The 27618-nt window shown below is 36.5% G+C and overlaps 1 protein-coding gene across 1 annotated transcript in view; it reads right to left on the bottom strand.

Moving 5' to 3' along the window:
• Positions 1-27618, bottom strand: part of TMEM131 (transmembrane protein 131) — a 91823-nt gene that overhangs the window by 44605 nt on the left and 19600 nt on the right. Inside the window, exons 3-8 of the mRNA XM_042810683.1 lie at positions 18612-18652; positions 11580-11648; positions 4566-4689; positions 3516-3632; positions 2263-2385; positions 1236-1316 (exon numbers count right to left, since the gene is read on the bottom strand). Coding sequence (XP_042666617.1) covers positions 1236-1316; positions 2263-2385; positions 3516-3632; positions 4566-4689; positions 11580-11648; positions 18612-18652 — 555 coding nt within the window. The remainder of the gene's footprint in view (positions 1-1235; positions 1317-2262; positions 2386-3515; positions 3633-4565; positions 4690-11579; positions 11649-18611; positions 18653-27618) is intronic.

Genomic DNA, 27618 nt, shown 5'->3' with positions numbered 1-27618 from the left:
GGCCCTGCATGTGGCAGGGGGTAGGAGATTCATGATCCTTGAGGTCCCTTCCAACTCTGGCCATTCTTTGATTCTGTGACCATTAGAAGCAATGCCATCTGAGTAAAACTATGTGTCAGAATATTAAGACCTTCACTTTTTTTTTTTTTTTTTTTTAATCTGATTTTATTTCTTATTTCCAACTCCCAATATGTTTGCTCTTTCCACTGATTTTTAAAATTCTTGTGATTTGTATTTCTACTCCTTTGCAATATGTGTATCTAAAACAAAATTATAGCCATTCTCACAGACTTTCTCCAGAAAAGCCAGGAATTAGTTTTTGTGATTTTTCTTCTCGGCTTGGAAATATGCTGGCTTTATTCATTCCAACAGACACAACAGTCAGTGACTGCAATGATACTTGGAGTAAGAGAAATTCTGAATCCCCATGACTTAGAAGTCTCTCCCAGACAAAAACAGACAGAAAAAAAAAGAGCAGTAATATCCATCACAGAGGAAAACAGTTTTCATATCTAGTCAGACATTACTAAGAGTGTAATATACAGCACAAAACCAAAACTTCATCTTCTGAATGCTTCTAAAACTTATTTCCTGGGAAGATACCAGTACGTATCACAAAGAACACAACAAAACAGATTTAATAGGCCAGACCAAGTGTCTCTCTAACCCATTATTCTGTCACTGGCAGAAGATACATAGTGTAGGGCACACATACTTTCCAGAACCATTTCTAGCCACTCTTGAATCATGATTCAGAGATTTACTGCAGCTGGACACATTGCTGTTTTACAGTCCTCAATTTGTTCTTCCTCCTTAAGTTCATTCAGCTGTTTTTTCCAACTCACATAAACATTCACAGTGATTTGCAGGAAGGAATTGCTCAGTTAAAAAAAAAAAAAAAGGTTTTATTTTAGACTCTTCTTGTAGGCTGAATCCAGCTTGCAAGGCATAAGAAGGACTACACTGTCCTGTGTGATCAAGTGGGTGTGATTCATCTTCTCCTTTCAAAAAAGAACAGTTAAATGGAGATGGTTTCTTGAAATTAAGCTCTACTTTCTATTTTTATTATCATATAGCTAATAGATCCTATTATCGTTTCAGTTTTATGGAGTTCTTTTACAGATTACATGACAAACGTTTGGTAAAAAAACAAACAAACAATACAATCCTAAAATAATATCAAAGTAAAAATTCCCTAAATATCTACAGTAAATGCTGCAGACATTACTACTTACCCACAGCTTCTTTGTACCTCCTTGCTGACCTGTTGGAAGCTCTAAATGGAGATCACCTCCACTGGAATACATTTCTACTACCTGGAGTAGATAACAGGAAAACGTTCAATTACCATTAAAGGGAGACTGTTTCAGTTATCAGATAACATAATGTTCAATGTAAAAGATTAGCAATTATTTGACCACTGCAGTTTCTTACTAAATTCACTTTTAATTACGATAAAACCACTGGCTAGTGCTACACTCAATGTGCTTTCTGTGGAATTTCACAGTTTAAGAATCATTTACCAAATAGTAGAAATTCACTACCAGGCTATTGATTTAGTAGCTTGGTTACGTTCAGATATCACTTCATTCATTAATCCTGCCTTGATCCAAGAATGCTGTACCACCGTTGTATAAAGACAGTATTACAGAAAGTAAAGACACCACTAGTTGGAAGAAATCACAATAGTACTATATTTAATATACAGCCTAGAGAGACATTGAGCTTATTGCATTCACATTTCATTGGTGGACATTTCTGGCTGCGTTTGTTGGATCAAGGGAGCATTCTTCTTTCTTCACTGTTGATCAATAAAATAAAGCTCATCACTAATTAAAATCAGATTACCTCCTGAAATATTTGGCTGACAACATCTACAAAAAACATTATCAATGCAAAATGAGCAGAAGGGAGCTAAAAGGCATGCCTGGATTAAAAATGCAAAATCTATGTTACTTCATTGGCTTCATTACTCTTCTTGACTACCAGTGAAGGGTAGTTCTCCATCTTGCAGTAATTATGTGATTTTAAAAATGGAAAACCCATAGTAAAACCCCAATTCAGCAAACTAAAAAGATTTGTGAACATAATCTATAATTTATAGAACAACTGAACAGCATTTAAACAGAAACACAACTTTGTAATGTATAAAACTTGGTGTCACACAGATTTACAGTTCAAATAGATTTACGAAATACCAAAATAAATAAAATTTCAGACTGATATCATAAATGAATGAGAATTTAATGCTTTTAGGCTCACCTGCAAAGGTTCACTGTGAGGGTTATGTATATTTATTATAGGAGAAAAACTGCTATTTACAGGAACTCGTGCCCCAATAAAGGGGCGCAAACGATAGGGGTTCGATACTCCAATGCCAAACACCTGAGACAAAAGAAGAAAATAACAAGCCTAAGCAGCTGGATATCCTTTTTGTACCATTTAATATATATGCAATTTTTAATAGTCTACCAAGTACTCTTTTTAATTAATTGTTTAATATACTTCTCACTGAGCATTTAAAAATCAGCATCATGCTAAAGCACTGGAAAAAAATTGGTTTCTTTACAGAATACAAGTATTTCTAATAGCCACTACTTTGTTACACTGACATATTTAGATCACAGGACATCAAAATAATATCTTTGTTCTGATACCCTGAAATACTCAATACCAGCTAAAGGCTAAAAAGGTATTAAATCTTACCATTAAAGGATTATGGAACAAAGTATCTATATGGGAAAGGCTTCTGTTGTTTTCAAAATGCTGCTATGTAAGAGCTAGATTCCTTTAATGAGGATTTCCTTATAGCCACCTGTCAGTGTTTAAAGGGGAATAACTGGAAAGAAGCAGGGACTGTGGTGACAGAACAAGGAGAAATGGTTTTAAACTCAAGCTCAAGAGGGTAGATTTAGGTTAGATACAAGGAAAAAAATCTTTTACAGGGAGAGTGGTGAGACACTGGAACAGGCTGCCTACGAATGTGGTTGATGCCCTGTCCCTGGAGACTTACAAGGCAAGGCTGGATCAAGGCCCTGGGCAACATGATCTAGCTGTGGTGTCCCTGTTCACTGTAAGGGAGTTGGACTAGATGGCCTTCAGAGGTCCTTTCCAACTCTAAGGACTCCATGATTATCTCACTTTTCAGCCTCTTTTATCTGTACAGTTTATCTTGTTGAATCTCAAATGGATTTTTTTTGCCAGCATAATGAATAAAACTGTCTTATCAATGTATCAAATAAGCAAAGAACAAAAGAATGAGTTGGATCATTGCAGCGAGCCACTAACACACACCCCATAAAATCCCATATAGTTTTCAGCGATCTGGCTTATATTACTGGCCTGTAGATATTTACATATTTGATATAACTGCATTACAACAAGCAGCTAGAGTGGAAGCTTCTTTAACTTGTCTGGAAAAACACTGCTGTGTTGTTAAACACGCAGTAGTAGATACAGCCATAAGGCTAATTCACATTTTACAACTTTTTCTGATTGTTCTCCACTTATCTTACCTGATAAGTAAATACCCCATGGTTAGAAGTGTTAATAAATAAAGTGTTCTCTACATTTCCCACTACTCTTGCGAGGAAAACTACATCAAAGGATGTATTGCCTCCTGGAAGAATTTTCTGGGGAATTAAAAAAAGGCAAAGAAGAAGAAAAAGTTTACTGAGGTCATTGCACTTTTCAGGAAAACACTTTGTGTTACAGAAGATATTCATTTGTTCTTTATTCAACATTGAAGTTAGAAAGTCTACAAGAGACTTGGAGAAAAGCATACATATTGGTAATGAGATAATCAAAAAATTATTTTACAGCTAACGTCTACAGCAAAACTATATTCAACCATACCTTTAGGCTAAACTGTAAGTTCAGAATTCACCATTACATAGAAATACATTGGACTGAGCTTACTGAACACAGGAGAAAGGCAATTACTACAGAACGTTGAAAAGTGAGAAAGGCTGCTTTATAGTCAGCTTTTCTGCAGTAAGGACTTCTTTTAATTGTTTGTTGGACCCTGCTAAACCACAGGCCCTATGCACAAAACTGAAACTAGAGAACTGTATCTGATGGTAACATGGTTAAGAGAATTAAACATACTGACACCATGCTTTTCAGCTTGCAAGTTCTTATGATATGGCTGCAATAGCTACAAGCTAGATTAGTTACTGCTCCAGATTAATACCTCTTCACTGTATCTACAGTCTTCACAAGACTGTAAGAACAGCTCATAGCTGTGCACATGCTCTGAAGTACAGAACACCTAACAGTCACATCAGCAGCAAAGGTATCTTTGGACAGTATATACTTACACCCTAGTTGGAACTCCTAAGAAATATTTAATTTCTTCTTTTCTAGTACGGTTTGCATATGATTCCACACTCAGTTCAAATTTGTCTGGTAACCGATTTGAGATCAAGATCTGAGGTATCCTAATATTTTTAGGTACATAATTAATGAAATAAATAGCTCACTTAGGGAAGCAGGGTTGGGCAGGAATCAAGTTCACATACAGAAAATGAAGAAAAAGCTCATGTTGAGAAAGCAGAATAACTTACCCTATTTTGAAAAAACGACGCATGAAAATGCGATGTTGTAGCAGATATTGATACTAGTGTAATTGTTTCTTCTGAGCTAGGGTTATGTAGGTAAACTTTCTCCATTTTTGGCATTCCAACTGGCCTACAGAAAAGGGAAGAAAGCATTTTAAACTGTTAAGATTTCTAGCAATCAAAACAATGGGTTTTGTCCTCTCAAGCGAAATAGGTACATATTGCATCTGGAATACTGACAATGAAACTTTGCTCATGTGTTTAAGTAATGTATATAATTCTACCTTAAATACAGGCTAACTTAACATTTTTTTCCTTAATATTTGACTGATTACTTATTATTTTTTATGAAGACTTACTTAACATTGCATTATCCTACAACTGGTACCTATTGAAAAAAATATGCTATTTTTCAGGTTTCTACTTCACAGTCAGAAGAGGTGAAATGGTCTACTCTTATGCTACAACATCTGAGTAATCCTCCTTCAAACACTCCTTCAATGACATCAGTATAGATGGACTTGAGCATTTTATCTGCTTGGAAACTGAAGGACATAATTGAGCTTCTATAAGCCAGCAATTTATCAGTGAATTCATTGCTTAGAGAAAAGTCTCCATACCTTGAATAAACACTTTCTGATCCCACTGACAAACAAAAAGACAACACTGAAAAAAAGCTTTCAGCCTTTCCTGAGGATCAGCTGTTCTCCTGTTCTCACAGCAACTTCTCATGTTCTCCAGCTGAAGACAAGTTCCCAGCAGCAACCTGCTGCCTGTCATAGAATAGTTTCTTGACAATTCTCTTCCCTGACCATGTTCAGTAGCTCTCCAAGGTGAAACCATCTTCTTCCTATTACACTTCACTCTTTATAAGAGGAATTCAACAGCTAAAGCCAAGAATCAAGCAGAATAATTCCAGCCAACCACAATAGCAGGAAGTAACAGAATAGGAGCAGACTTCAAGCACTGTGTCGCTTATGAACAACCTACTTGACTAGCATACTGCTTGCGGTCTCTGGAGAGAACCAACTATGTACTGAAAACTAGGATCAGAGTTGATTTAAGCACCGCTTTGTTACGATCTTCAACGCATGAAAAAGCACAAAGTCAAGAAATTATCTTGAATGATTTGGTAAGACTGAACTCTAGTTTGTTCCCAGCAGGAAGGTAGTTTGGAAGTAAAGTACACTGTGCCAGGAAACGTTGTAAACAACAGCAACATTTTAAGGCAACAATTTTCCTGTACTGAAAAGAGGCAAATTTAAGTCACTATATTTGAGAGGCTAAAGCCTCTCAAACAAACAAAAAACAACACTAGGGAAGTAGTCATGACAGACATCACAGTCCTCTGAACTTCAGATTTCAGACAAACACCACATTGCACGCGATAAAAGAAGTCACTGAAAAGGAATTCTATTGCTAGGACTACCTTTCTATTTTACAACTTTGTAGACTATTTTGATTTTGTAACAGCATCTCTAATATTTTGCTTCGCTCAGATACTTTCCTTGTATACCCTAACCCTGACGTTAACCAAATCGAGAGAAATAGGGGGGAAAAAAAAGATAGAATTTGTCTTTTCTCATGAGACATAGTAAAATTCAGGTAAAACAATGTGCACCAGACACACGTAACAAACCTACACCCCAGTCAACAATCAACTAAGAGATACTCTCCAGGCTGTGATTTATCTAGTCACAGTAATCTGCACGAGTACAGTGTTTACTGGTGCCAAATCGTACAGAATTTCCTGGAGCAGTCACAACTAATACTTCTCACTGCAATAAGACGACATAGATACATATCTTCAGACAAGCAGGAACTGTCAAAACATGCGATATTTTGCTCCTGATCTTTCGTCCCTGTAAAACACTGGGCCTCCCCACGCTGATAAAAAGCAGATACTAAAATGTGGATGAGAAGATGGTAATTACCAAGGGTGAGGTGCCCATTCAAATAGGTAAATAAGCCTGTGTGGATGCACCATTTTTACTGTTACAACTCAACTCTTTCTAGTATCTGAGTTAGCATCTTGAGTACATTGTCAGCACATCTTTGTAATGGAATTCATTTCAACTCTACAAATAAAGAGGCATACACTTAACTAAAGGAAAGCAGTTTCTGCAAGGAGTTGGGGAAACAAATCCTTGAGCTATTGGCTCAGACTTGCAAAAATATTTAACTACTCACTATGAAGAAAACACAGACTGAAACTGTCCATTTAAAAGAATAATTATTTTCTTCTTACTGCATTTAGTTGAGATACTTTCATTTAGGAAAAAAAAAAAAAAAAGCTGGCTTGATTTAAAAAAAATGATGCCAGTCTATAAGCAAAAGCCCAAGAATGTAAACTTAGCAGATGAATTATTCTCCCATCTCCTGTTCTTTGCAGCAAGATTGGAGAGAGTACAGAATTCAACCAACAGCTTTCCACTTATATGAGGAAATACTGGGAGTTACCTCTGGAGAATGCCTTCTGTAACCCATTCTTGCAAAAAATATTGGCTCCTTACAAGAACTCGGGTTAGACATGAGGAAAAATTTCTTTTCCAAAAGAGTGTTCAGGTGCTGGAATGGGCTGCCTAGGGAAGAGATGGAGTCACCAACCCTGGAGGTGTTCAAGAAACACTTAGATGTTGTACTGAGAGACATAGTTGAGTGGGAAATAGGTGGACAGTTGGACTAGATGATCTTGGAGATCTTTCCCAACCTTGGTGAGTCTATGATTCCATGAAGGAAGTTCCTGATATTCAAGAGTAGAGAATCAGCAACTAGAACACTGTCTTGTTTCACATGGAACTATAAGCATTGCTGGCTGAGCGATCCAAGCAAAATACTTTACTTCCAAGTAAAGTAACCAAGACCAGAAGTTTGAGAATGCAAGCTTGTCTCATTAATTGGGAAAAGCAAAACAAACAAAAACCAGAAGGGATCCATATATAAGGCTACAGTTCAATTGTTTATCAGCTTCCAGATTCCAGTGTTTTGGTTTTTTGTTGTTGTTACTCATCACTTTTGTTTGTTCCCAAACAAATGAAGAACATTTTCATATTAAACTTGACAAGAAGTTTGTGTCCACATAACTTGAAAAACCTTGAAAACAGCAAATGTCACATTTTATGCTAGAAATCAGATCCTGCAAAACACATCATACCTTTTCCAAGCAGTTAGCAAAATTTAGTGTACAAAACAGTACTAGCATAGAATTAATCATAGATAACCATAGGTAGTGTCACCAGCTGTAACAAAAACCAGTGTAAAAAAAGATTATTTGCTTTGGCGGCACTTCTACATACAAACAAAATCAGAGGTACATTTGGACTAAGTGTCAACTTACTGTCAACTCTTTCTTACATTTAAACTCCAACAGAAGTGAACGTTTCATTTTGCAACATGAAAAAATCCCACAATCTCAACCTCATGCATATGAAGTTTATAAAACACGCAGTATAAATACTTGGCTGCATATACTGTAGGTACCTGATAGGTCCCAGCACAGTTCATAAATAAATTTTTGAAATATAAGAGAACAACCTTACATAAAATGACTTGGATAAACTCCTCAGTTGCTAAAATTGTTTGCAATTTACTGTTCAAAAACAGAACATCCTTTAAACACAAGAGCTTAGGAATAAAAATGCTACTAAAACCCCTTCTGAGCAAAATATTCTAAAGGAAATACAAAACAAGATTGCTAATAAACAGAATGCTGGAAGATAGTTTTTTAGAATACTGTCCTACCACCAAAAAACTATCTAGAGAGTGGGACTCAGCTCAAACTGAACAATGCACAAATGCCCATTCACCACAGAAGCATAATAAAAGCACGTTTTTGTACGTTACCAATAACCAATCTGAAAACAACTTCGGTTTTAAAATAATTTAACATTTTAAAATGTTGGCGATGAGCAGTTCTGACTTGTAGCATCAGTATCCTAAAATCCTCAGTATCAAACTACTCCATCATCAAAAGTTATTTCTGCCAAAATTTTATTGTGAAGAACTGACTTTTCATATTTTCAGAGTTGAATTAACATAGATGAAAGCAATGTGTTAGGATCTATGAAGATTTAAGCTCTCTCATAAAGCAGAAACAAGAAGAGAATGAAAACTACACTGCATCATAGTCTTCATCTAGATGGACCACCTGCAACAGCTCAAAATATGAAGATGCATCTCAAACATGAGAAGCTTTACAGATAGTGACTGTCCTGTCAAAACAACTTCTGGGCAATCACCTTCCAAAGTTACAGAAGACTACCCAATGGTTACTGTCTTAACATCAAAGAAAAGAAAAAAAGAGAGAGAGAAGGTTCTCATATTAAAAAATGAGTGATATTCCGTTTAGTCTAAGCAATTTCTTGGATCACTGACCTGAAAGAACCTGCCCTGGTCCCACCCCATTCCCAGAGGCTTAAAGTATATCAAGAACATTTGGGATCCTTTGAAGCAAAGATTTGCATATCCTAACATAGAGCACATATTTCTTGTGATAAGTCTGAGATTATCTGGACTGTCTTCAAAGTGGTAGAATACTGTATTATTTTGTGTTAAAGCAGCATTTCAAAACCAACTCTTGTATAATAGAAGTTTGCAACCACTGTAATCTCATCTCCAGGTAGAACACAAGGAAGTGTGCCTACAGGACTTATTTAGGAACTGAATCCCAGTTTTGATTTCAGTAAAACAGATTTCCACTAATATTACAGACGCTTAGTTGGCAAAACTTGGAAAGATGTGATTAAACCCAAACACCAGTAGCAGAACAAAAACGTTACAAGAAGGATGGGCTATCTTATGACTGAAATTAAATGTTGCAATTCCTTTAGCCTAGAAATGATACATGTTGATAGCTTTGCATCAACATGACCTTTGGAACAAGCTTGCTCTACTAAATGCTACCTAGTAACAAAACACTCTATGTACAACTCTTACTCAGAAACTAAATACGTGTTCTAGGACTTTCCTATTGTCAAATAGATTTTTTATTGTCAAATAATTGTCAAAAAGAAAAGACAAAGTGAATACAAGAAAACCCTGTCTAATTTAAAAGGCGAAAAGCCAAAAGATTAAGTATGAATTGTTTTACTTCCAGGGAGCACAGCATATGCAGTTTATTCAGGCCCTAAGTTTGAGTTGCTCATCACGTCTCCAAGTCTGTTCACCTCTATTTAAATGCCTAAGGGTAGATTTTAAACTGAACACTGGGGCTCCAAATCAAAACCCTTTGTAAAGCTGTTTTTCACATCTTACTCTAGGTCTTAATAAACTAGAAGATTATTTCTGCCTGAGGTTATTATCTAAACAGCTAAATTAAGGGTAACAGACTTTTAGATTAAAATTTAAAAAAAAAAACACCAAAAGCACAACACAATGATTCAAATTCTGACACACACACACGTTCCCTGTGTTAACAGATAGAAGTCAGCAACCCCTGAGTTCTATACTTACTGTACAAAACCCCTTACGCTTCTTGTAAGTAATTGATTTGCACTATTTTAATGGTATACTAGATCCATACTATTTTGGTGCTTTCAGCTTACATAAAAATCAAAAATACAATGAACAGCTTGAAGTATTCATATTCATGTCAGTGTGTGAACTAAAAGTAGTTCGTTTATTTTAAAAAAATGAAGTAGATTGGAAATCCACACAAAAAAAGTAGCACATACAGCCTCTTCAGGTAAGTATGTAATATATAGATGACCTGCAAAATTAGCAGACTTCAAACTACATCAATAGAACATTTCATTTTTAGCCAATGAGAATTCAAAAAACTAAAAAAATAAACAAAAAAAACCCACAACATCTTTGTTGTCCAATTCTGTAATTACTATTAATGGAATATTTACTTGGTTTTAACAGCAAGTCACTTGAAATTAAATCAATACATTTTTACAGGAACTCTGGTTGACAAAACAGGAAGGACATTGAGGTGCCGGAGCAAGTCCAAAGAAGGGCAACAAGGCTGGTAAAGGGCTTGGAGAATATGCTCTATGAGGAGAGACTGAAGGAACTAGAAGCACTGAAATAGGCTCCCCTGGAAGGCGGTTGAGTCACCTGCATGTGTTTGTGGATGTGGGTCAGGGACACAATTTAGCGGAGGGTTGTTAGAATTAGGGTAGTTTGGTTAGGTCATGGTTGGACTTAATGATCTTTAAGGTCTTTTCCAACCTGAGCAGTTTATGATTCTATGATTTTATGAAGAGCAAACTGCTGTACAAATTTCTAAGTTTGTACCACACTCAACTTTATAACTCTATAACACAGCAATGTTTGTTAGACAAAAGATGCAGTTGAGCCAAACTTCCCATTCCATATTTAGCTACTCAGCTTAAACCTTGTTGTCCTCTTACCTATGACCAGTTACTAACAGAAACAAATATTTGATATTTTGAAAGAATAACGAAGAGCTTATTGTGATTTATTATGTCTTTACTACAATCAGAAAATAATGAGTTCCTATATTAGATCATATTTCTGCAGACTGACACAAATAAGCTCTGTAAAACGAGTGATCGCCATCTAACTTCACTGCGTAGATATTAACTTTCTGTCTTTGGACAAAGGCTATTTCTAGAAAGCCACTCTGTAACCAATACAAAATTACAACTCCTTTTGCTTCAGAAACAAGTATACACTGTATCAACACACAGGTGTCACCTTGCACATCTCTGTAATGACTATATCCATATTTAGCCTTTCCTACAAACAAGGAATAGTACATTTTGTTAATAACCCACGGCTCATCCGTAAACAGAAGAGCCTTTCATCCAGCAGCAGTGCTGACTAAAGATGAGGGAAGTTTCTCACAAGCATTAGTGCACTAAGGCATACTTATGCTGTTTCTTCTCCTCCATTGAACTGCTAACAAGAATGTTCGAGATGTCATCGCTTCAGTTTACACTGTCCTGAAGTCTGAGTCAGGCACTGAAGCTGCTCTCCGTACACCAAGCTGTCCTTCACTTTTCAAAGCTCTTCAGGTGTAAGTGAACTGATCAGAAGACTTTCTTAACTTACTGTTCATGGAAATCCAGCATTGGTGGCTCGAACCGCAGAGGTCGGCAATTTCCCCGATATAGGGATACACTGCAAGAAAAATTGAAATTCTTAAAAAGATACACTTTTTGCCTCCTTTCAGCTTGAATTACCCTATTCATTAATACAAATAACAGCATATCTAATTCAGCAGAAGAAACATAGCTTGACAAACTTGTCCACAATTTATAGTAGATTATAAATCTACACAATTTTACGTGATTATGTTATCTCCAAGAAAGACTATGCAGAAGTACAGATATTGGAAACAGACATAACTGAAACTCATCATCAGTATTTAGAGGAAAAATACGTGTTGCAGTAAGCTAAATAAGTTTACATCATCTTTCATAGCAATATGCAAACATTCTTCTCAGAATACCCAGCAAATACATGACAATACACATGAGTTTCACTAGCTACACCTGTAGTAACACATAAACCATCTGGATCCAATTTGCTCGTGCTGATGTCACATGGGAGAAACCAGCCTACATTTTTGCTGTTAAGCCTCTTAGTACTCAAAATACAGTAACTTTGGTCTAGAAACATTCTTTGGCCTCACCTGTACTAACCTCCTGCTGGTACCTGAGAGACTACTGGCAGATGAAGGCTAAAATTTAAATACCACTCAAACCATCCAGCAGTAAAAACCACAAAGTATCAGAAACCACTCTCTGGTAATGTTTAATTTTTATTTTTACTTTTTAAAGTTCAAACTGTCACAGTCAGAGAGCACAATCAATAACCCACAACGTAAGTTGGAACAATGAATACAAAGCAATTTAATTGAAACATTTTCTTGTTCAGAATGAAATGTGTCTGCACTCACATCTCTGTACGTCAGTAACACTTTATCTTAGGCTGAGTAAAATTCTTGATCATATAGTGAACAAAAAGCAGGGAGACAGTAATGGAAGGAAGGACTACACAATGGCTCTGGATCAATGGCTTTTTTTTTTTTTCCTATCATTAGCAAAATAGCACTCCTCTTTCAGATCCTGTTTTCTGACTTGGTATCAACAACTACAGACTCCCAGAGACCAAAATGTAACCAGGCACCCTGGGTAAAGAGAGGTGCTCTAGAGGCCAACAGGGCAAGAGATGTTCCCAATCTACCTTATCAAAGGGAAAAGCAAAAAGGTGTAAGGTGTCCTCAGAAAGGCATCTGTGGCTAGCCTTATTCAGCTGAGGCCTTGAACTCGACTGTCTAGCATACCTTCCAGAAAAATAGCTGTCAAGCAAATGTAGATGCCTTTCCAAACTGTAGAACCGTTTCAACAAGGAAGGCATTTATAGGAATAAAGCTTCAAAATTGGAGCATGAAATCTTAATGTATTCTCTAGTAGCCTAAAACTGGGCATCAACAACACTGTAACACATTCACAGTATATTTTAAATTAAATTAAAAAAAAAATAAAAAAAAAAACAAAACAGAAACTCTTAATTATTCACTCCAGTAATCTAGAACTATATCCCTCCACTTCAAGTACAACACATGTGTAAGAGATCTATTCATGCTTTGAGCTGATTTACAGCTCTACACATCCAGATGTTGAAGCATCTTCAATACTACTTAAAGCTTAGTCCTTAAAAATAGCCCTATCCCAAGATGAGGTGTCATACAGACTGCTTTAATCACACACATTTATATAAATCTGAAAGCAGTAAAAACGCAGGTGCAAGTCCCAGTGGTAGGAAGAACAGAATTTAAGCCTATAGAAAGCACAATTCTTGCTGCTATTGTGCTGCTGTGCCTCATAGAGCAGTCAGATACGAGCTAAAACCAAACCTCACATAACACGTGCTCTGCAAAACCAGAGTTACAGACACAATTAAGCTGGAAAATTACAATAGTAATGAATTTTTGACAGGATGAAACAAGTTCTGAACCCGTCTTCAAAGTGATCACCTCCCTTCTTCAAAGCTTACTGTCCAATTCAAAAAAAAAAAAAAAAAAAAAAAAACCACCACATTTGTAGTACTTTTTTTAACTGGAAATGGCAAAGCCCACACATCTCTATTGTCAAGATAATTGTAACACTGAACTGGAAACACATGCTTTTCTTCTCAAGTAATTGTTAAAACAGTTCTTCCTATAATACACTGTAATTTCTTCCAGTTTCAAACTCCTGAAAGGTGAGCCATGCAGCACTTCTGTTTTTATTGGTAAAAGAACATAACCATTCCTTTTATGTAAAAGGTATTAACTTTTAAAAAGTTAACTGAAATATTTATAGTATTTCTAGGAATGATAGTGAAGATTTTTATTACAAAATGTATTAAAGTCACTTCACCTAACTTGGACAATCAGGATATAAGCAACTCTTCACATACTTGAAAAGTTCAAGTATCACTTGATTTAGTACAGATTTTTTAAAAGATTAGAGGTTGGTAAAGGCAGCTACATCACAGCAAACATCAACTATAACATAAGTAACATATACAATAAGGCTCAAATAGGAACGAGCAATATTGAATTCCATGACTTTGCCTACTGAAAGGCCCAATTTGCTGCAGACTTACAGGATGATGATAACGCCTGTTCTGCTGGGCAATTGCTCACAGGAGGCTGGATACACCCATGGGTTGGGCAACTTTACAGTGTAATGACATTTAAGTTAATAATTACATATGCATGAGGAGCTCTAGGCTTCCCAGGCTTGCATCAGAATTACACATTTTTCTTTCCCTGCCCCTTCAAGTTTTCTCATCTTCGAGGTCAAGAAGAACATGAAAAAGAAAAGATGCATTTGAATGAGAAAGACCTACTGACATCTGCCAGCAAGCAAACTCCAGCAGACCAACAATTAGCCAGAAATCATCTGAATCTCTGAAGTTTTAGGAAAAGCTTGTATGTGGTACTGCCTCAAGGATGGTCCCTATGCTTCTACCCTTCTCCAAGAATTCTGATTTTAAAAGTGAGACTTCAGACTGAACTACATGCAGTCCTGGACACAACCATTTCCCTCGCTGTACCTCCATTCTGTCAGTGTGAGAGAGCGTTTTCCTCAAGTACTTAAATAACTACTTTATCAGTAGAACATAGACACAACATACTACAAAATGTGATCCACAGAAGTGCAACTTAAAGTCCCAAAAAGGTTATTCCCAGAAACAAATATTAAAGATGCTTAAAATATCAATGCACGGGAAGACAGATGTCCACCAGTACCAAGACATCCTGCTACTTAAGAACATTTTGAAAAACATTTTAAAGAAATGCTGCCGCTTATCGCAGTATGATAGGCATTCAATTTTACAACATCCATGCACTTCTGCATTTGGAGATGGAGATGGATTAAAGAGTTCTGCAAAGTTTGGTAGTAACTGTCTTTCTGTGTTCTCCCTTTACCGTTCTGGGATTCCTGGAAGATGCTTGTGCTCTGTGGAATCTTATCTGTACCATCTTTAATTGCTACTGTGGAAAACTCAGATCTAAGGATTATATCTACATGCATCTTTCCCATATTACTTTAACATTCGTACAAAGAGTTTTACTTCTTTTCTGGTGCCATAAATCAACAATATAAAGAAATAAACACAAGAGCATTAAAGCGTCAAACTGAAAGAGATCTCATTGCTTTAGTAGCACTTAAACTCTCAGAAAGCCACTACTCTATTCTTTCTGTTGCCACAAAATAAAATGAAAATGTCTCCAAAATTAGCCATATTAGTTTTTAAAGTGGCAAAGTCAAATATATCACAATGGGTACTTTTTTTTTTTTTTTTCATGGCAGAATGTCCTTGAAAGAGCCACCTTAAAGATGGAACGTTTTAGGCTAGAGTAAGCAACCAATCACATTTCCCTGGTCACATTCGTGACCTTCAAGTATTAAAAAACTAAGGATGCGCTGCAAACATCAGAAAATGTATTTAAATTTTTATACCTAAAACAATTTTAGAAATAAGAGCATTAAATGTAGTCTCAGTGAGAAAATCAGCTCCCACAAAATATTTGCTCTGTTAAATACCTGGCATCAGTGACAACTGTAAGTGCAGATGAATAAAAACACTAGCAATAAAGGTTTTTAATAAACCACAAGTAGGTAGTGGTTGACTTAGTTATGCCAGTATTAACCCTTTATCATGATAATGTGCTCATTATATCAAATGTTAAAACTTCAAAGTTTACTTTTACTTTCTCAGGTTGTGTGGGGAAAGCATAAGGAGAGAACAGAATCAATTGAATTGATGTACTGTAGCCCAATCACGGACAAGAACAAAACAAAAATTAAGTGACTCGCTCAGTTCTCCCCTCCCACTTAGCATTAAAAAGCAGATCAAAGAATTGAATAAATCATGTAGATAGGAAAGAAATATCTGCAAGCTATACCAGGAAAGAGGTATTACAGTCTCTAATAAACACAATGCTAAACAAGTCATCTAGAGAAGTTAAGCATGTGGATGAGACACTCAATTTCTAGCAATGGCATTTTACACAATCACTTAGAAAGAAATACGTGCCAAAAAAAAAAAAAAAAAAAAAAAAACAACCAAAAAAAAAAAAAAAAAACAGCCACAAAGCCAGGGAGAGAAACAGAGACAGGAGGCAAACCAAGTATTTACCTTGTAATACACCAGTGAAAGGTATGCAGTGCGGGTCTTTATGTTTTTATTGCATTGTGACTGAACCAAATAAGCCACTGATATGAAGTAGAACACGCTGTATATTTCACAGAATATCCTGAGTTAGAAGGGACGCAACAAGAATTGTTGAATCCTGGCTCCACACAAGACTACCCCAAAATCAAACCCTATGTCTGTCAGCAGTGTCCAAACACTCCTTGAACTCCAGCACTGGGGCCGTGCCCACAGCCCTGTGCATCCCGTTCCCCGCCCACCGCGCTGTGGTGCAGCCCCTTTCCCTGACCCCCAGCTGCCCTCCCCTGACAGCTCCATGCCGTTCCCTCGGGCCCTGTCGCTGTCACACAGAGCAGAGCTCAGCGCTGCCCCTCCGCTCCCTGTGAGGAGCTGCAGCCGCCATCAGGCCTCCCCTCAGCTCCTCTGCTCTGAGCACGAGGGACCTCAGCCACTCCACACATGTCTTGCCTTCCAGAGATGAAGTCTTCACAGACATCATTTGAACACTTTCTAAAATTTCTTCTACAATTTCTTCTACAATTCTCAAACTAGGAAGTTCTTCAAATCTGCAAGCCTGTTGTTTTTATTAGAATACACTCTAAAACACAAACTTCCAACACAGATATAAATTTTCTCAGATGAGAAATTAAAACAAAACAAAAAACTTGAACTAATCCATAGCCTGAGCCTCACTCTCAAGGGCCATAAAATTTCTGTGTTTTCTAGAGGACAAAGAAGTCAAACACAATCCATACATCCCAATAAAAGCAGCGCTTTCTTGTTGCCATTGAGACAATTATTTAAACAATCTCCAAAAAGTCTGATTCAACATGAGACGAAATTGGGCCTTTGAAGTTCCATCATTATTCCTTTACGTATTCCTGTTTGCATACTTGCAGTCAGACTGACATGCTGCAGCACATACATGTACAGCGCTAAGTGGAAAATTTGGAGTCTTCACAGTTGAGAAATAAACAGGTAGAAGTCGTGAATGGCAGAAAGAAGCCTTCTGAGCTGAGGGTGGGGAGGGGAGGAGAGGTGGGAAGAAGCAGGGAAGGTAAAGCAACAAGAGTTTTCAAGTTTTATGCAGCATGACTAAGCTACACTTCCTTAATTAAAAAGCAAATTGAAGTTGCTAGAATACAAGTTTGACAAAATTCACATTACCATGATATACAAACTGGCTGAAGCTTCAGATTAAACTATGCAGTAGCTGCCTTATTTCAATACGTAATATTAACTCTTCTTGTTTACATTATCAAAAGATAAAATAGATTTATTTTAATTTCACCTGGCATGAAAAACCTGCTACATCCTCACAGATTCTTCAGCATTTTCACATTCGCTCTTTGCCCTTGCTAAGCTGTTCATTGAGTATTAGAAACTTAACACTAGGTAAGCCAAAACGTATGGTATTTCCATATAATTCAGATTTACCTCACAATATTTAGGTAAGTATCTAATCAGGAAGTAACAGAGATGGGCAGCAAGATGATATCAACAGGGATGAAGCCTTTTTAAGTACAAAATGAGAAGAGTTTGTTTTTCACCCCAGAGATTTTTCAAAACTTCTTGCAAAAAGATGCTCTTAAGCTCACATTTAGGCAACACAAACATACACATATGCTGATCTTTGTGTTCCATTAAAGGCAAAGAACTATCTGAGGAGTCTTCAGAAAAAGAATTAGGGATTAGGAAGAAAAAAGGACACCTTTTGCTCCTCATATACTACACAGTTCCACGCAAGGGAGGAAAAAAAGCCAAAAAACAAAAACTAAAGGAAAACTATTGAAAGCAATATCATAAAGCTGTTTTTCAAAAGGGCTCCTGTGTTGCAAAAAAAGCTTTTGCAGCATGTAAACAAATCCACTCCTTACAACATTCAGTGAAACAATACAGAAACCTACAAAAATCTATTCCCTTGTTACTTGCACAGAATTATCCTGTGGCATATATTACTAAATGGATTAAAGAATTCAACTTGATGGATTCTGTAATTTATTTCTTATGCTAAGTAATTTAGCTGCCCAAGCCTGCACAATACTCACATCACCACTATTCACACAGTTGCAGTAGGTATTTTTAGTGTAATAGTCAAGGCTCTTGTTTGTTAGCAGAAAATTGTTATCAAATTCACATAAATAAAGTGAAACATTTCGTATTTTTCCTATAAAAAGCTTGCTCTTCCTCACACATTCAAAGAACATAAAAATGATATAAATAAGCAAAATAATTTTCTATTAATAAAAGTTCAAAAATCAAAATTAGAAAAAGTTCCACATTTTATTTTCTCTATATAATAACAATACTCAAATCTATAAAATTTGTATTTGATTTTTTTCCTAATGCTAAACTTTTTTATTCTTGCAAAAAACATCAACAATCTCACAATAGCATGGCTGTATTAAACTTTCAGAAAACTCTGCTTACCTTTTCTGTTGATATGAACTGAGGCCTATAGTTGTCTCAGTCTGTAAGAATAAATAAATAAATAAATAAATAAATTGAAGGAACTGACAGCATTATATTTCCTGTGAGGGCAAAAAAGTCAACATCTCTAACAAGCTATTGACCATATTTTGAACAACAAAAGAGGAAGTTCTGATCAGAAGAGAAAATGTATAGCAGCTTTTTTATAATTACTTGCAGAAATTAAGCCAGCAGCTTCTATCCAAAGACCATTCGGCTCCAGACAAGAACTGAAGACAGTTCAAGTGATAGAAACTGCTACAAGCTGTGAGACAAGCAGTAACTTAAAGCTGAAAAGATGATAGTATTATAGAGAGCAATAGAAAGAGCTACCAGAGACACAAGAAACAAATTACAAAGAAAAACATATAAAACAAGTATCAGCCAAGTAATAATCCTACTGGTGTTATTCAACAAACTAGAAAACAAAGAACATAATAACTTCTATTTAATCAGGAAACTTCATCTCCTTCTCTGCTAATGATCTCCCAGCCTCTATTACTGATACCTTTACTATCCCTCTGCTGGACACTACAGTTAACCATCCGAAAAGAAGAAGGTAAGGCTGTCTAAGAAATTCCAACTAGTTTGCTCTTCCTTAAGAAATCCCAGTCAAGAAGGCTCTGTATGGAATGTCCTCTTTGACACATTCAGACACGTGCATTTTTTGAAATCCTGTTTTGATCTTCGGTTTGAGGATCAAATGCAGGATTTCATTCCTACTCTTAAAAGCATCTCAAGGCCAAGATCAAGAATTTTAATCTTCTGCAACAGGAAAAGAAGGCTACCATTCTGACAAAGCCCATGGTATATATATATTAACTCAAATGACACCATTCATAACACTAATAAAAGGAAGTTTTTTCACAGGGTGAATGATAATTCTTCATTTTGCATTTGAGAACTAAAAATCAACTCCCTTGGCTGGGCATTTCATTGACCTCTAATTCATCAACAAGTTCTATTTTCTGTCCTTTGCTAAGAAAAAAAAAGTTTCGTTAAGAAAAAATAAAGAAATCTTTACTTCAAATGTGAAAATCCCTACAAGTAAAGAACTTTTTTTCTTTTTTGAAGACAGTTTGTTGAATTTAGTAATTTTTTTTCAGTAATTATTACCATTAAATCATTTACTTAAAAATATGTTCAATTCACAACAAGGGATCAATTCTAGACTGGAAATGTAAGTAATATTTCAGATTTAAGATCAAATTATTTGGTTTAATAAACCTACAACTGATATCAAACTAAAAAAGCTGGAAGTGAATTTACTTACCATTTAAAAACCAAGATAACCTGAGGATTTGATTTTAATTTTAATGACCAGAGAATCAATTATCTTTCTTCTTTTAAAGTCTCTGGGAGAGATAGGCAGACTTCCTGGCAAGGACATGGCAGGAGGAAGGGGTTCACAAGAAATTATGCTTTGAAGCACAGCATAATCAGGGCAGTTTTTCCTCAAAACAGAATTCTAAGAGGCAACGTAAGTTGATCTGTATTGCCAATTTTATTATAATTCAAAAATCAACAAATTGAGAAGCTTTCATTCAAACTTATTATATGTGTACCATAATTAGGAAAACAGCACATTTCTTTTTGTTGTTGGGGCTTTTTTTAATGCTTTTTTTTTTTTTTTTTTTTAAAATAAAATATTTCAACTTGCAATTTTTTTCCTAGCTAAGCTCATACATTGACAAGCCTTGAGTTCAACCTCTTAATTTTATTTTTTTTTTGCTGCTCATAATTTTGCATTTCCAGTAAGATGCAAGTTCATACAGTACAGCCATTTATGACTATTCTCCAAATTTTACTAGTTTCATTTTCCACACTACGCATTGGTACCAGTGACCTACTGGAAAGAGACAACCAATAATTGCTGAGACAAAGTTCTTCACAAGTAGTCACACAGTCGAACTACAACCCGAAGTTCACAGATGTAAATCATTCTGAATTCCTTACCACCACCCTTGACAGTGCAACATCCACTACAATCAAGTACAATCTTCCTTTCAGTAATTGATTTTTCTTCAGAGAATCATAACTAAGGCACATCATTAAATTACCAGCGGTTACCTGGCAGATGACAGAGCCAACAGGTCTGGATCTTATGACAAGGCAATCAAAATAGTTGCTATCAACACTGTCCCATCCTTGACAACTAGCTTTGGCTCTAGCAAAAGAGCAAATCATTACATTTTAAGCTATTTGGTAGGAAAAGTTGTTTGCTACCTACTCTTTTAAATACTCTGACTAGCAGTCAACATGCCCTAATATTAGCCTTAGTGTAAGAGCCTACTCAGACCAACTTTTAAACAGAAAGCAGTGGAGACCAAACTTAACTCCAGAAAATACAGGAATGAACAGAAATATACATCATTAACAATAGCTGAACTACTGCACAGCTAGAGCTGTTGGGAGTTAAATTATCTGGATGATCCTGCACACAAGTTTACACTCTTGTATTCTGTAATTACAGACTTGCAGGGAAAATATTAGCCTAATGCCTGTACATTGAGTTTAAAATCACAAATCACTTTGGCAAATTCTAAAAACAAAGTAAAAACCTACTGAAGACTTGCTTATGAAGAAAAGCCTGTTTGTGGTTACAGATGTCTGTTAAATACAAAGCAAAATGACAAATTAAATGACTTTTGGGAGGTTTGAAATCAGGGTCAGTCAAGAGCAAAGAGCACAGGAAACTCAGCAGCTCAACCATAGCATCATGGAACTAAACCAAAAATAAATCTCATGTGGCAGTTTCTATAATTATCGCTCATTTTTTATTGCATGTCAGCCCTCATAGTCTCACGATAAACAAAGACATATGAATGCGTTCAGTTACGTGTTTCAAATTACTTCTACTTGACCATAAAGTAGAATTATAGTTTCACAACAGTGTTTTCCACTGTGACCATATCCTTTCTCCAGCTATCAAACGAATACCAAGAACTAAGAAGTGTGTACTGATCAATCTGCAGTATGAAGTGCAAGTTTTGCTGAACATCAATGGTTTATCAGGTAAAGAGAACTAAAAAGTAAGCTTTTAATAAATACAGGTTATTTTCCAGTGTAGAATATACATCTGTAATACAGCAATATTAGAAAAACATGATTTACAGGAAAGTATTATTACAACTTTTCTGTACAGAAATACTGTGTAATAACACATACTACCTTGCAATTACAAGCTTGATACAGATGAGGAAAAAGGCTGCTTGTGAACACTGTTAGTATTTCAAGAGTTATAAGCTAAGTTACGGGGGAAAATTTCAATTGGAACAGTTTCACAATTCAGCTAAGTGCCTAACAGCAACAAAAATAAGGTCAGCATAAGAAAAGAAGTAGAAATATACAACTGAGGGGGATAGTGAAGCAAGAGAGAGAAAGATCACCCTTTCTGTCAGTACCATGTGCTTAGAAATCCTCCTATCCAAAATGCTTGCATTCAAGTCTTGGAGATACTTCAGAAAAATGCAAAAGCCTTCTGCACTGGTTTCAATACTTAAAACAACTTGCCGTGGGGGTTTGCACCCTCAAGAAAGATTTTACATAGACAATCTATACCTGAAAGTATACTCCACTAACTCAGCAACAGCTTTGGAATGATCCTGGACAAAAAAAAAAAAAAAAAAAAAAAAAAAAGAGAGAGAATCAAAAAACCCCAGACCTTACACTCCAAATGTCACTCTAGACATTAATGTTAACTTCAGCCAGAAAAACAACAAAAAAGTCCCAAGCAACACTTACTTTAATCTTAGTATCTCACCAGTTTGTTATAACAGCTAATCTTTATTTTTTGATAAGAGGTCACATTAACTAACACTACATTCAGTTATCTAAACATAGGCCTCCGCTGCCACTTGAGATCAACTGTCCATGGCAATGTGACTGCTGGCAAACTGTCTCTCCTCTGTCCTGTGCCATACCTGCCAGGTCCATGTAGATGTCTTTGGTAGTCCAGAGCTTCTCGGTAAGCGCTGGTTACCCGTGTTTAGACAACTCAAACCGCTAGTGTCTTAAACAAGGTTTAAAAAGGGTGAAAGGGGTGGTGTGTAGCAGGGGGAAACCAGAAAAAGATTTTAACCACCACCTGAGGTTTGTTGGCAACAAGTACATTTCTTAAACATTAATGAAATTCTCAACAACCCAAACTTTCTGTATTCCTACACTCTTCTGGTTCTCACCTTCTATAAATGTTCTAAATATTATTTATACTGCAGCGAGTTCCCCACTTGTAGAAAAGCTACGTGCCATTAGCAACAAGATGTTGAGAAAGCTACAAAACTGATATAGATGTCTACTTCAGTCCACTGCTTCATTCATCATCAACTCTATGTTCAGACAGAGGATAATTAAAATAAGCAAAATTAATCATTAATATCTTGCTTGAGGTAATGAAAAAAAGACTGCTGTAATCTGGGAGGTAGCTGAAAGTGGACTGAGTCATTCTTGCTACACACTTTCATGACACAAACTCACATAAGGAAACAAAAACATCAGTTGACTTCAGCTGATGCAATATATGCTGTGGACTCTGACTTTGCAACAGTCACCTACTCCTGGGCATCAATTAATGATTCTAAAGCCTGGGGGAGGAAATTCTTCCTGCACAAGAAGCAACTGCAGCTTTTAAGGAGCAGAGAGACTTGAGCAGCTCACAAGCAGTGGCAAAGAAGTGAGAAAATACCTTACACACTGTAAAGGAGTTCCAGAGGCCATCTAGTCCAAACCTCAGTACAGAGCTCCAGTTAGTGCAGGTCACTCACAGCTCTATGCTACTGAGTACTAATCGTCTCCCAAGACAGCAGTTCTCCAACTTTTATAAGTAACCTGGTCCAGTGTTTGATTACCCACAGGTTTTTTTCTTTACATTATTCCACAATTTCCCACGCTGCAATCTGCATCGAATGCCTCTCAAATTTCCACAGTGCATAATGTGAAGTCTATTCCATCAACTGCATACTGCCTTTGTGTAAACAGCAAGGGAAATCACTTCCTTTATCCGGCCTCACTTTTGTTCATACCAACCAGTAGGCAGGTGGCTTTCTTCACTACCTACTACACAAGGCCAACTTCTTTCTCTTCAGCTTGTTTTCCAAGACCCCCCAGATCTTTTCTGCTGCGCTGCTTTCTAGCCAGCCAGTGCCCAGCCAGCTGTGTTGCATGGAGTTATTCTGTCCCAGGTGTAAGTCCCTTTGAGCAGAAGCCTTGCCTTCCCATCTACCAACTACTTTGCCCAATTTGGCAGCATCTACAAACTCTGTGAGAGAGCTCTCCTCCCCATCATCCAAACTGATGAAGACGTCAAGCCACGCTGACCTCAATATCAAGCTCCAGGGGACATCACATGTAACTGACTGCCAGGTGAACTTTGTACTGTAGATTACACCCATACAGGTCAATGGCCCAGGCAGTTTTCCACATGTTTTTCCTGCCCACTTACATGGTTTGTATCTTAGCAGTTTGCAACATGAATATTAATGGCTACAAATACATGAAACGTGAATATTGCTACAGACCATGTCAAAGTCATTTTTAAGTCAACAAACAGTACAAAAATTTGAGGTAGAAACACTTCTCAACTTCATGCCCTGAAACAAGTTACGGTTGCCACTGGTGTAAAGACACTCCTAAATTTACCATGACATAAAGAATGAAGTACAGATCGTGCAGACAATACTAAAATTCCTTCAGCTAGAGATTGCAATGCTTATTCCCATGCGTGTAACACAATCCCTTAGTGTTCAGCTTTCTCACTGTAAAGCTACTGCAAGTCATATTAAGACTCCCCTCATTTGATTTTAAGGATGGTTATAGTTCTACTTACCAACATTTGTGAATAACAGTTTACAGCAGTTTCCCAAAGACAGCAAATACATATTACCTATACAAACTCACAGTTTTCTATTTCTATTCCAGTGTTTCTTCAATAAGCAATAAATAGCAGTAAAAAAAAAAAATTCTAGGAGTTAGCCTGTAAGAAAAGCACTTCTTGCACTTAAGATTAACATAGCATGAGAAATTATAACAATTGAAGTATTTCACATTAGAAAATGTCTGAAATTTGTAGGACTAGGCTAGTTAAGGAATACTAGTACATCAAAAGAAGTACTTTTCAAACACAGTCTGAATGGAAGATCACCACCTGTATTGCGCTGGAAACTTGAGATGTTTATGGCTAGAGCTCTCACAATAATTAGGCTGACCTGGGAAACAGTCTTTTATGAAGCAAAAGCAAATTCTGAAGCATTAATTTTTCGTCACTGTCTACTTTTCAAAAGAAAATCCTCAGAAAGTGTGTGTTAGCTTAATGTAGCTTATCCTTCCACAACTGTTACTTTTAATAATTGTTTCAGCACTCCTAATATTCCCAGATGACATCATTGTCAGAGAGGCTGGAAGCATCTGTCAGGTTTGAATGAGGCACAGAGAAGTGGGCCTGAGACTGACAAGGTGAAATTCTGCAGAAGGAGAGCTCAAATATAAAACCAGGAAATGCTGTTTAAATTCACAGGCAGAAGTAACAGATTTATTCAGAGATAAACCTTCCATTTAAGCATATATGCTAAGGAATAAAATTCTCCCTTGCTCTGTTAAGACAGAGGGAAAAGCTATATGGTGCAGTATCGTGTTCACCTCAAATACCGCGTTCAGTTTTGGACCCCTCAAGAAGGACATAGAGTTGCTGGAACACATTCAGAGGAGAACAAGAAAGCTGGCAGAGACTAGAAGACAAGACAGATGAAGAGCAGCTGAGGGTAGAACTGGGGCTGTTTAGTCTGGAGAAGGGGAGGCTGACAGGAGACCTCATTGCTTTCTACAACTACTTGAAAGGAGGTTGTTGAAAGGAGCGTGTCAGTCTCTTTTCTCAGGTGATAGGATGTGAGGAAACAGCCTCAAGTTGTGCCAGGGGAGGTTTAGACTGGGTATCAGAAATAATTTCTTCACAGAAAGGGTGGTTAGCCATTGGAATGGGCTGCCCAGGGAAGTGATGGAGTCCTGGAGGTATTTAAGAGACGTGTGGATGTGGCACTAAGGGACATGGTTTAGTAACAGAACTCGGTAGGTCACATTGATGGTTGAACTAGATGATGTTGAAGGTCTTATCCAACCTAAATGATTCTCTAATTCTATGTGGAGCACTTTCTAATCCACATACTGAAAGTCTAAATCCAGAAGCCAAGACTTTGCTACAGTTATCTACTAGCATTAATGACATTTCCATCGTGATTTTGCAATTTGTTTATTTACATACGTAAGGATTTGTGCTCTTTCACAAGATACAAATTTGTTTTTACAACAATATATCTGCTCTGCTGTTTTGTTTTTTAATTGCACTCAGTAATCACAAGAGGTCACCACATAAAAATTGACAGAACAGTAAATAAATCGTAAGCCAGAGTAAACATGCTGTACCACTCTGATTAAAAGGAACTGGCTTCAATTACGTGTTTTTATCCTAAGAATGATAACATCTTAATATCGTAACACCTAGCATATAAAGCAATTATTAACAATTTTTGTCTATCTTGCTGTATTTTAAAATAATTCAGCAACATGTTAAGAAAAGAAGCAGCCAAACACTACCCAAAGATTAGAGAGCAACATCCAGGAGTGTTTGACTTTGTCCCATCATCATATTTAAACTATTTTTTCACTGTCACGTCTGCAACAACATCAGAATGATTAAAAATCCATTCTGTTTGGTTTTGGTTTTTTTACTTTGTTCATTATTGAGGTGTTTCACAGCAGTACCGTTACTTTCTATTCCTGAGAGCAACAGAAGTTGAATGCTAAAGTAACTGAAAAATTTTTAAGTTTGTCAGATTGGTTTTAATTAGTTAAAAAGGAGTAAATGTAGATATCTGAACTCATCCACATCCTTTCCATCTCAAAAACTGTGCTGACACCTTGGCTCAATTGATTTGGTCAGTCATTCTTATTAAACGCTTCTTCTCAAGCAAAATATATTCTAATTGAGTATGGAACAGAAGAGCTAAATCTAGTCATTTTTTTCTATTTATTCTGTTAAGTGGTATTTCCAAGCAAGCTGAAGAAATCTCCTGAGCCTAACATGCAGTAATTGAGACTGCAGCCAATATATGGAAAGCTTCCCCTGTTCTATTCTGTATGTCAATAAGTAAGCTACACATGTATCCAAGAAAGGAAACATAGAATCACTCAGGTTGGAAAAGACCTGAAAGATTATGGAATCCAACCATGACCTAACCATTCTACCCTAACTCCACTAAATCTTAAATGTGCTTAATACATAACAAATAAACAACTGTTTAACTAGAGATGTGCTTTTTGGTATGGTTTTTTTGTTTGTTTGTTTGTTTCTTTTTTGTTTGTTTTTTAACTGCAACCTTTTCAATTGCTTAGATCATTGTGAGGGTACTTATCCTTGTAGAGCATGACTTTAAAACTTGAAATAAGTTATTCTTCTGCTAAAGATCAAGAAGAAAAAACAACCTAGGAAGGTAGGCAGGGGTGGGGGAATATATCTCCTATATCTAAAACAAATAATTGTACAGTGAGCCCAGAACTATATACCCTTCACATCTGTAGACTCTACCAGACTAAACGGGAGGTAGAAATTGTAAAGCAAATACTGCATTGGTAACTAATGAAGCTAAACAGTCACCTGACAAGTGTTCTAACTGACCGAACAACTATTTGCTTTTTTTCTCATCTTCTTTCTCCTCTCACCTATTGGAGCTAACAACATCCAGGAATTTGAACAAAAAGTATTCTCAACACACATCCATAGTGCACACATGAAATTCTAGTCAATACAAGTTCTGAACTCAGCAACTCAAAGAAGTGTTAAGCCATACTGCCATGACTTTCATCCCAACATCTACCATAGTATCACAATTTTAGCACATGTTCTTTTAATGTTACATATTTTCTAGGTACTATGTTGCCATTCTCCTCAGCTTTTTTTGGCATAACACAAACTGACAAA

This window comes from Centrocercus urophasianus, unplaced genomic scaffold (genome assembly GCF_019232065.1).
Source record: "Centrocercus urophasianus isolate 14NV4802_14NV808 unplaced genomic scaffold, USGS_Curo_1.0 seq_12, whole genome shotgun sequence".
NCBI classification, from domain to species: Eukaryota; Metazoa; Chordata; class Aves; order Galliformes; family Phasianidae; genus Centrocercus; species Centrocercus urophasianus.
Note: the sequence above shows the minus strand (reverse complement) of the source record. Positions and strands in the feature narration are given on the sequence as shown.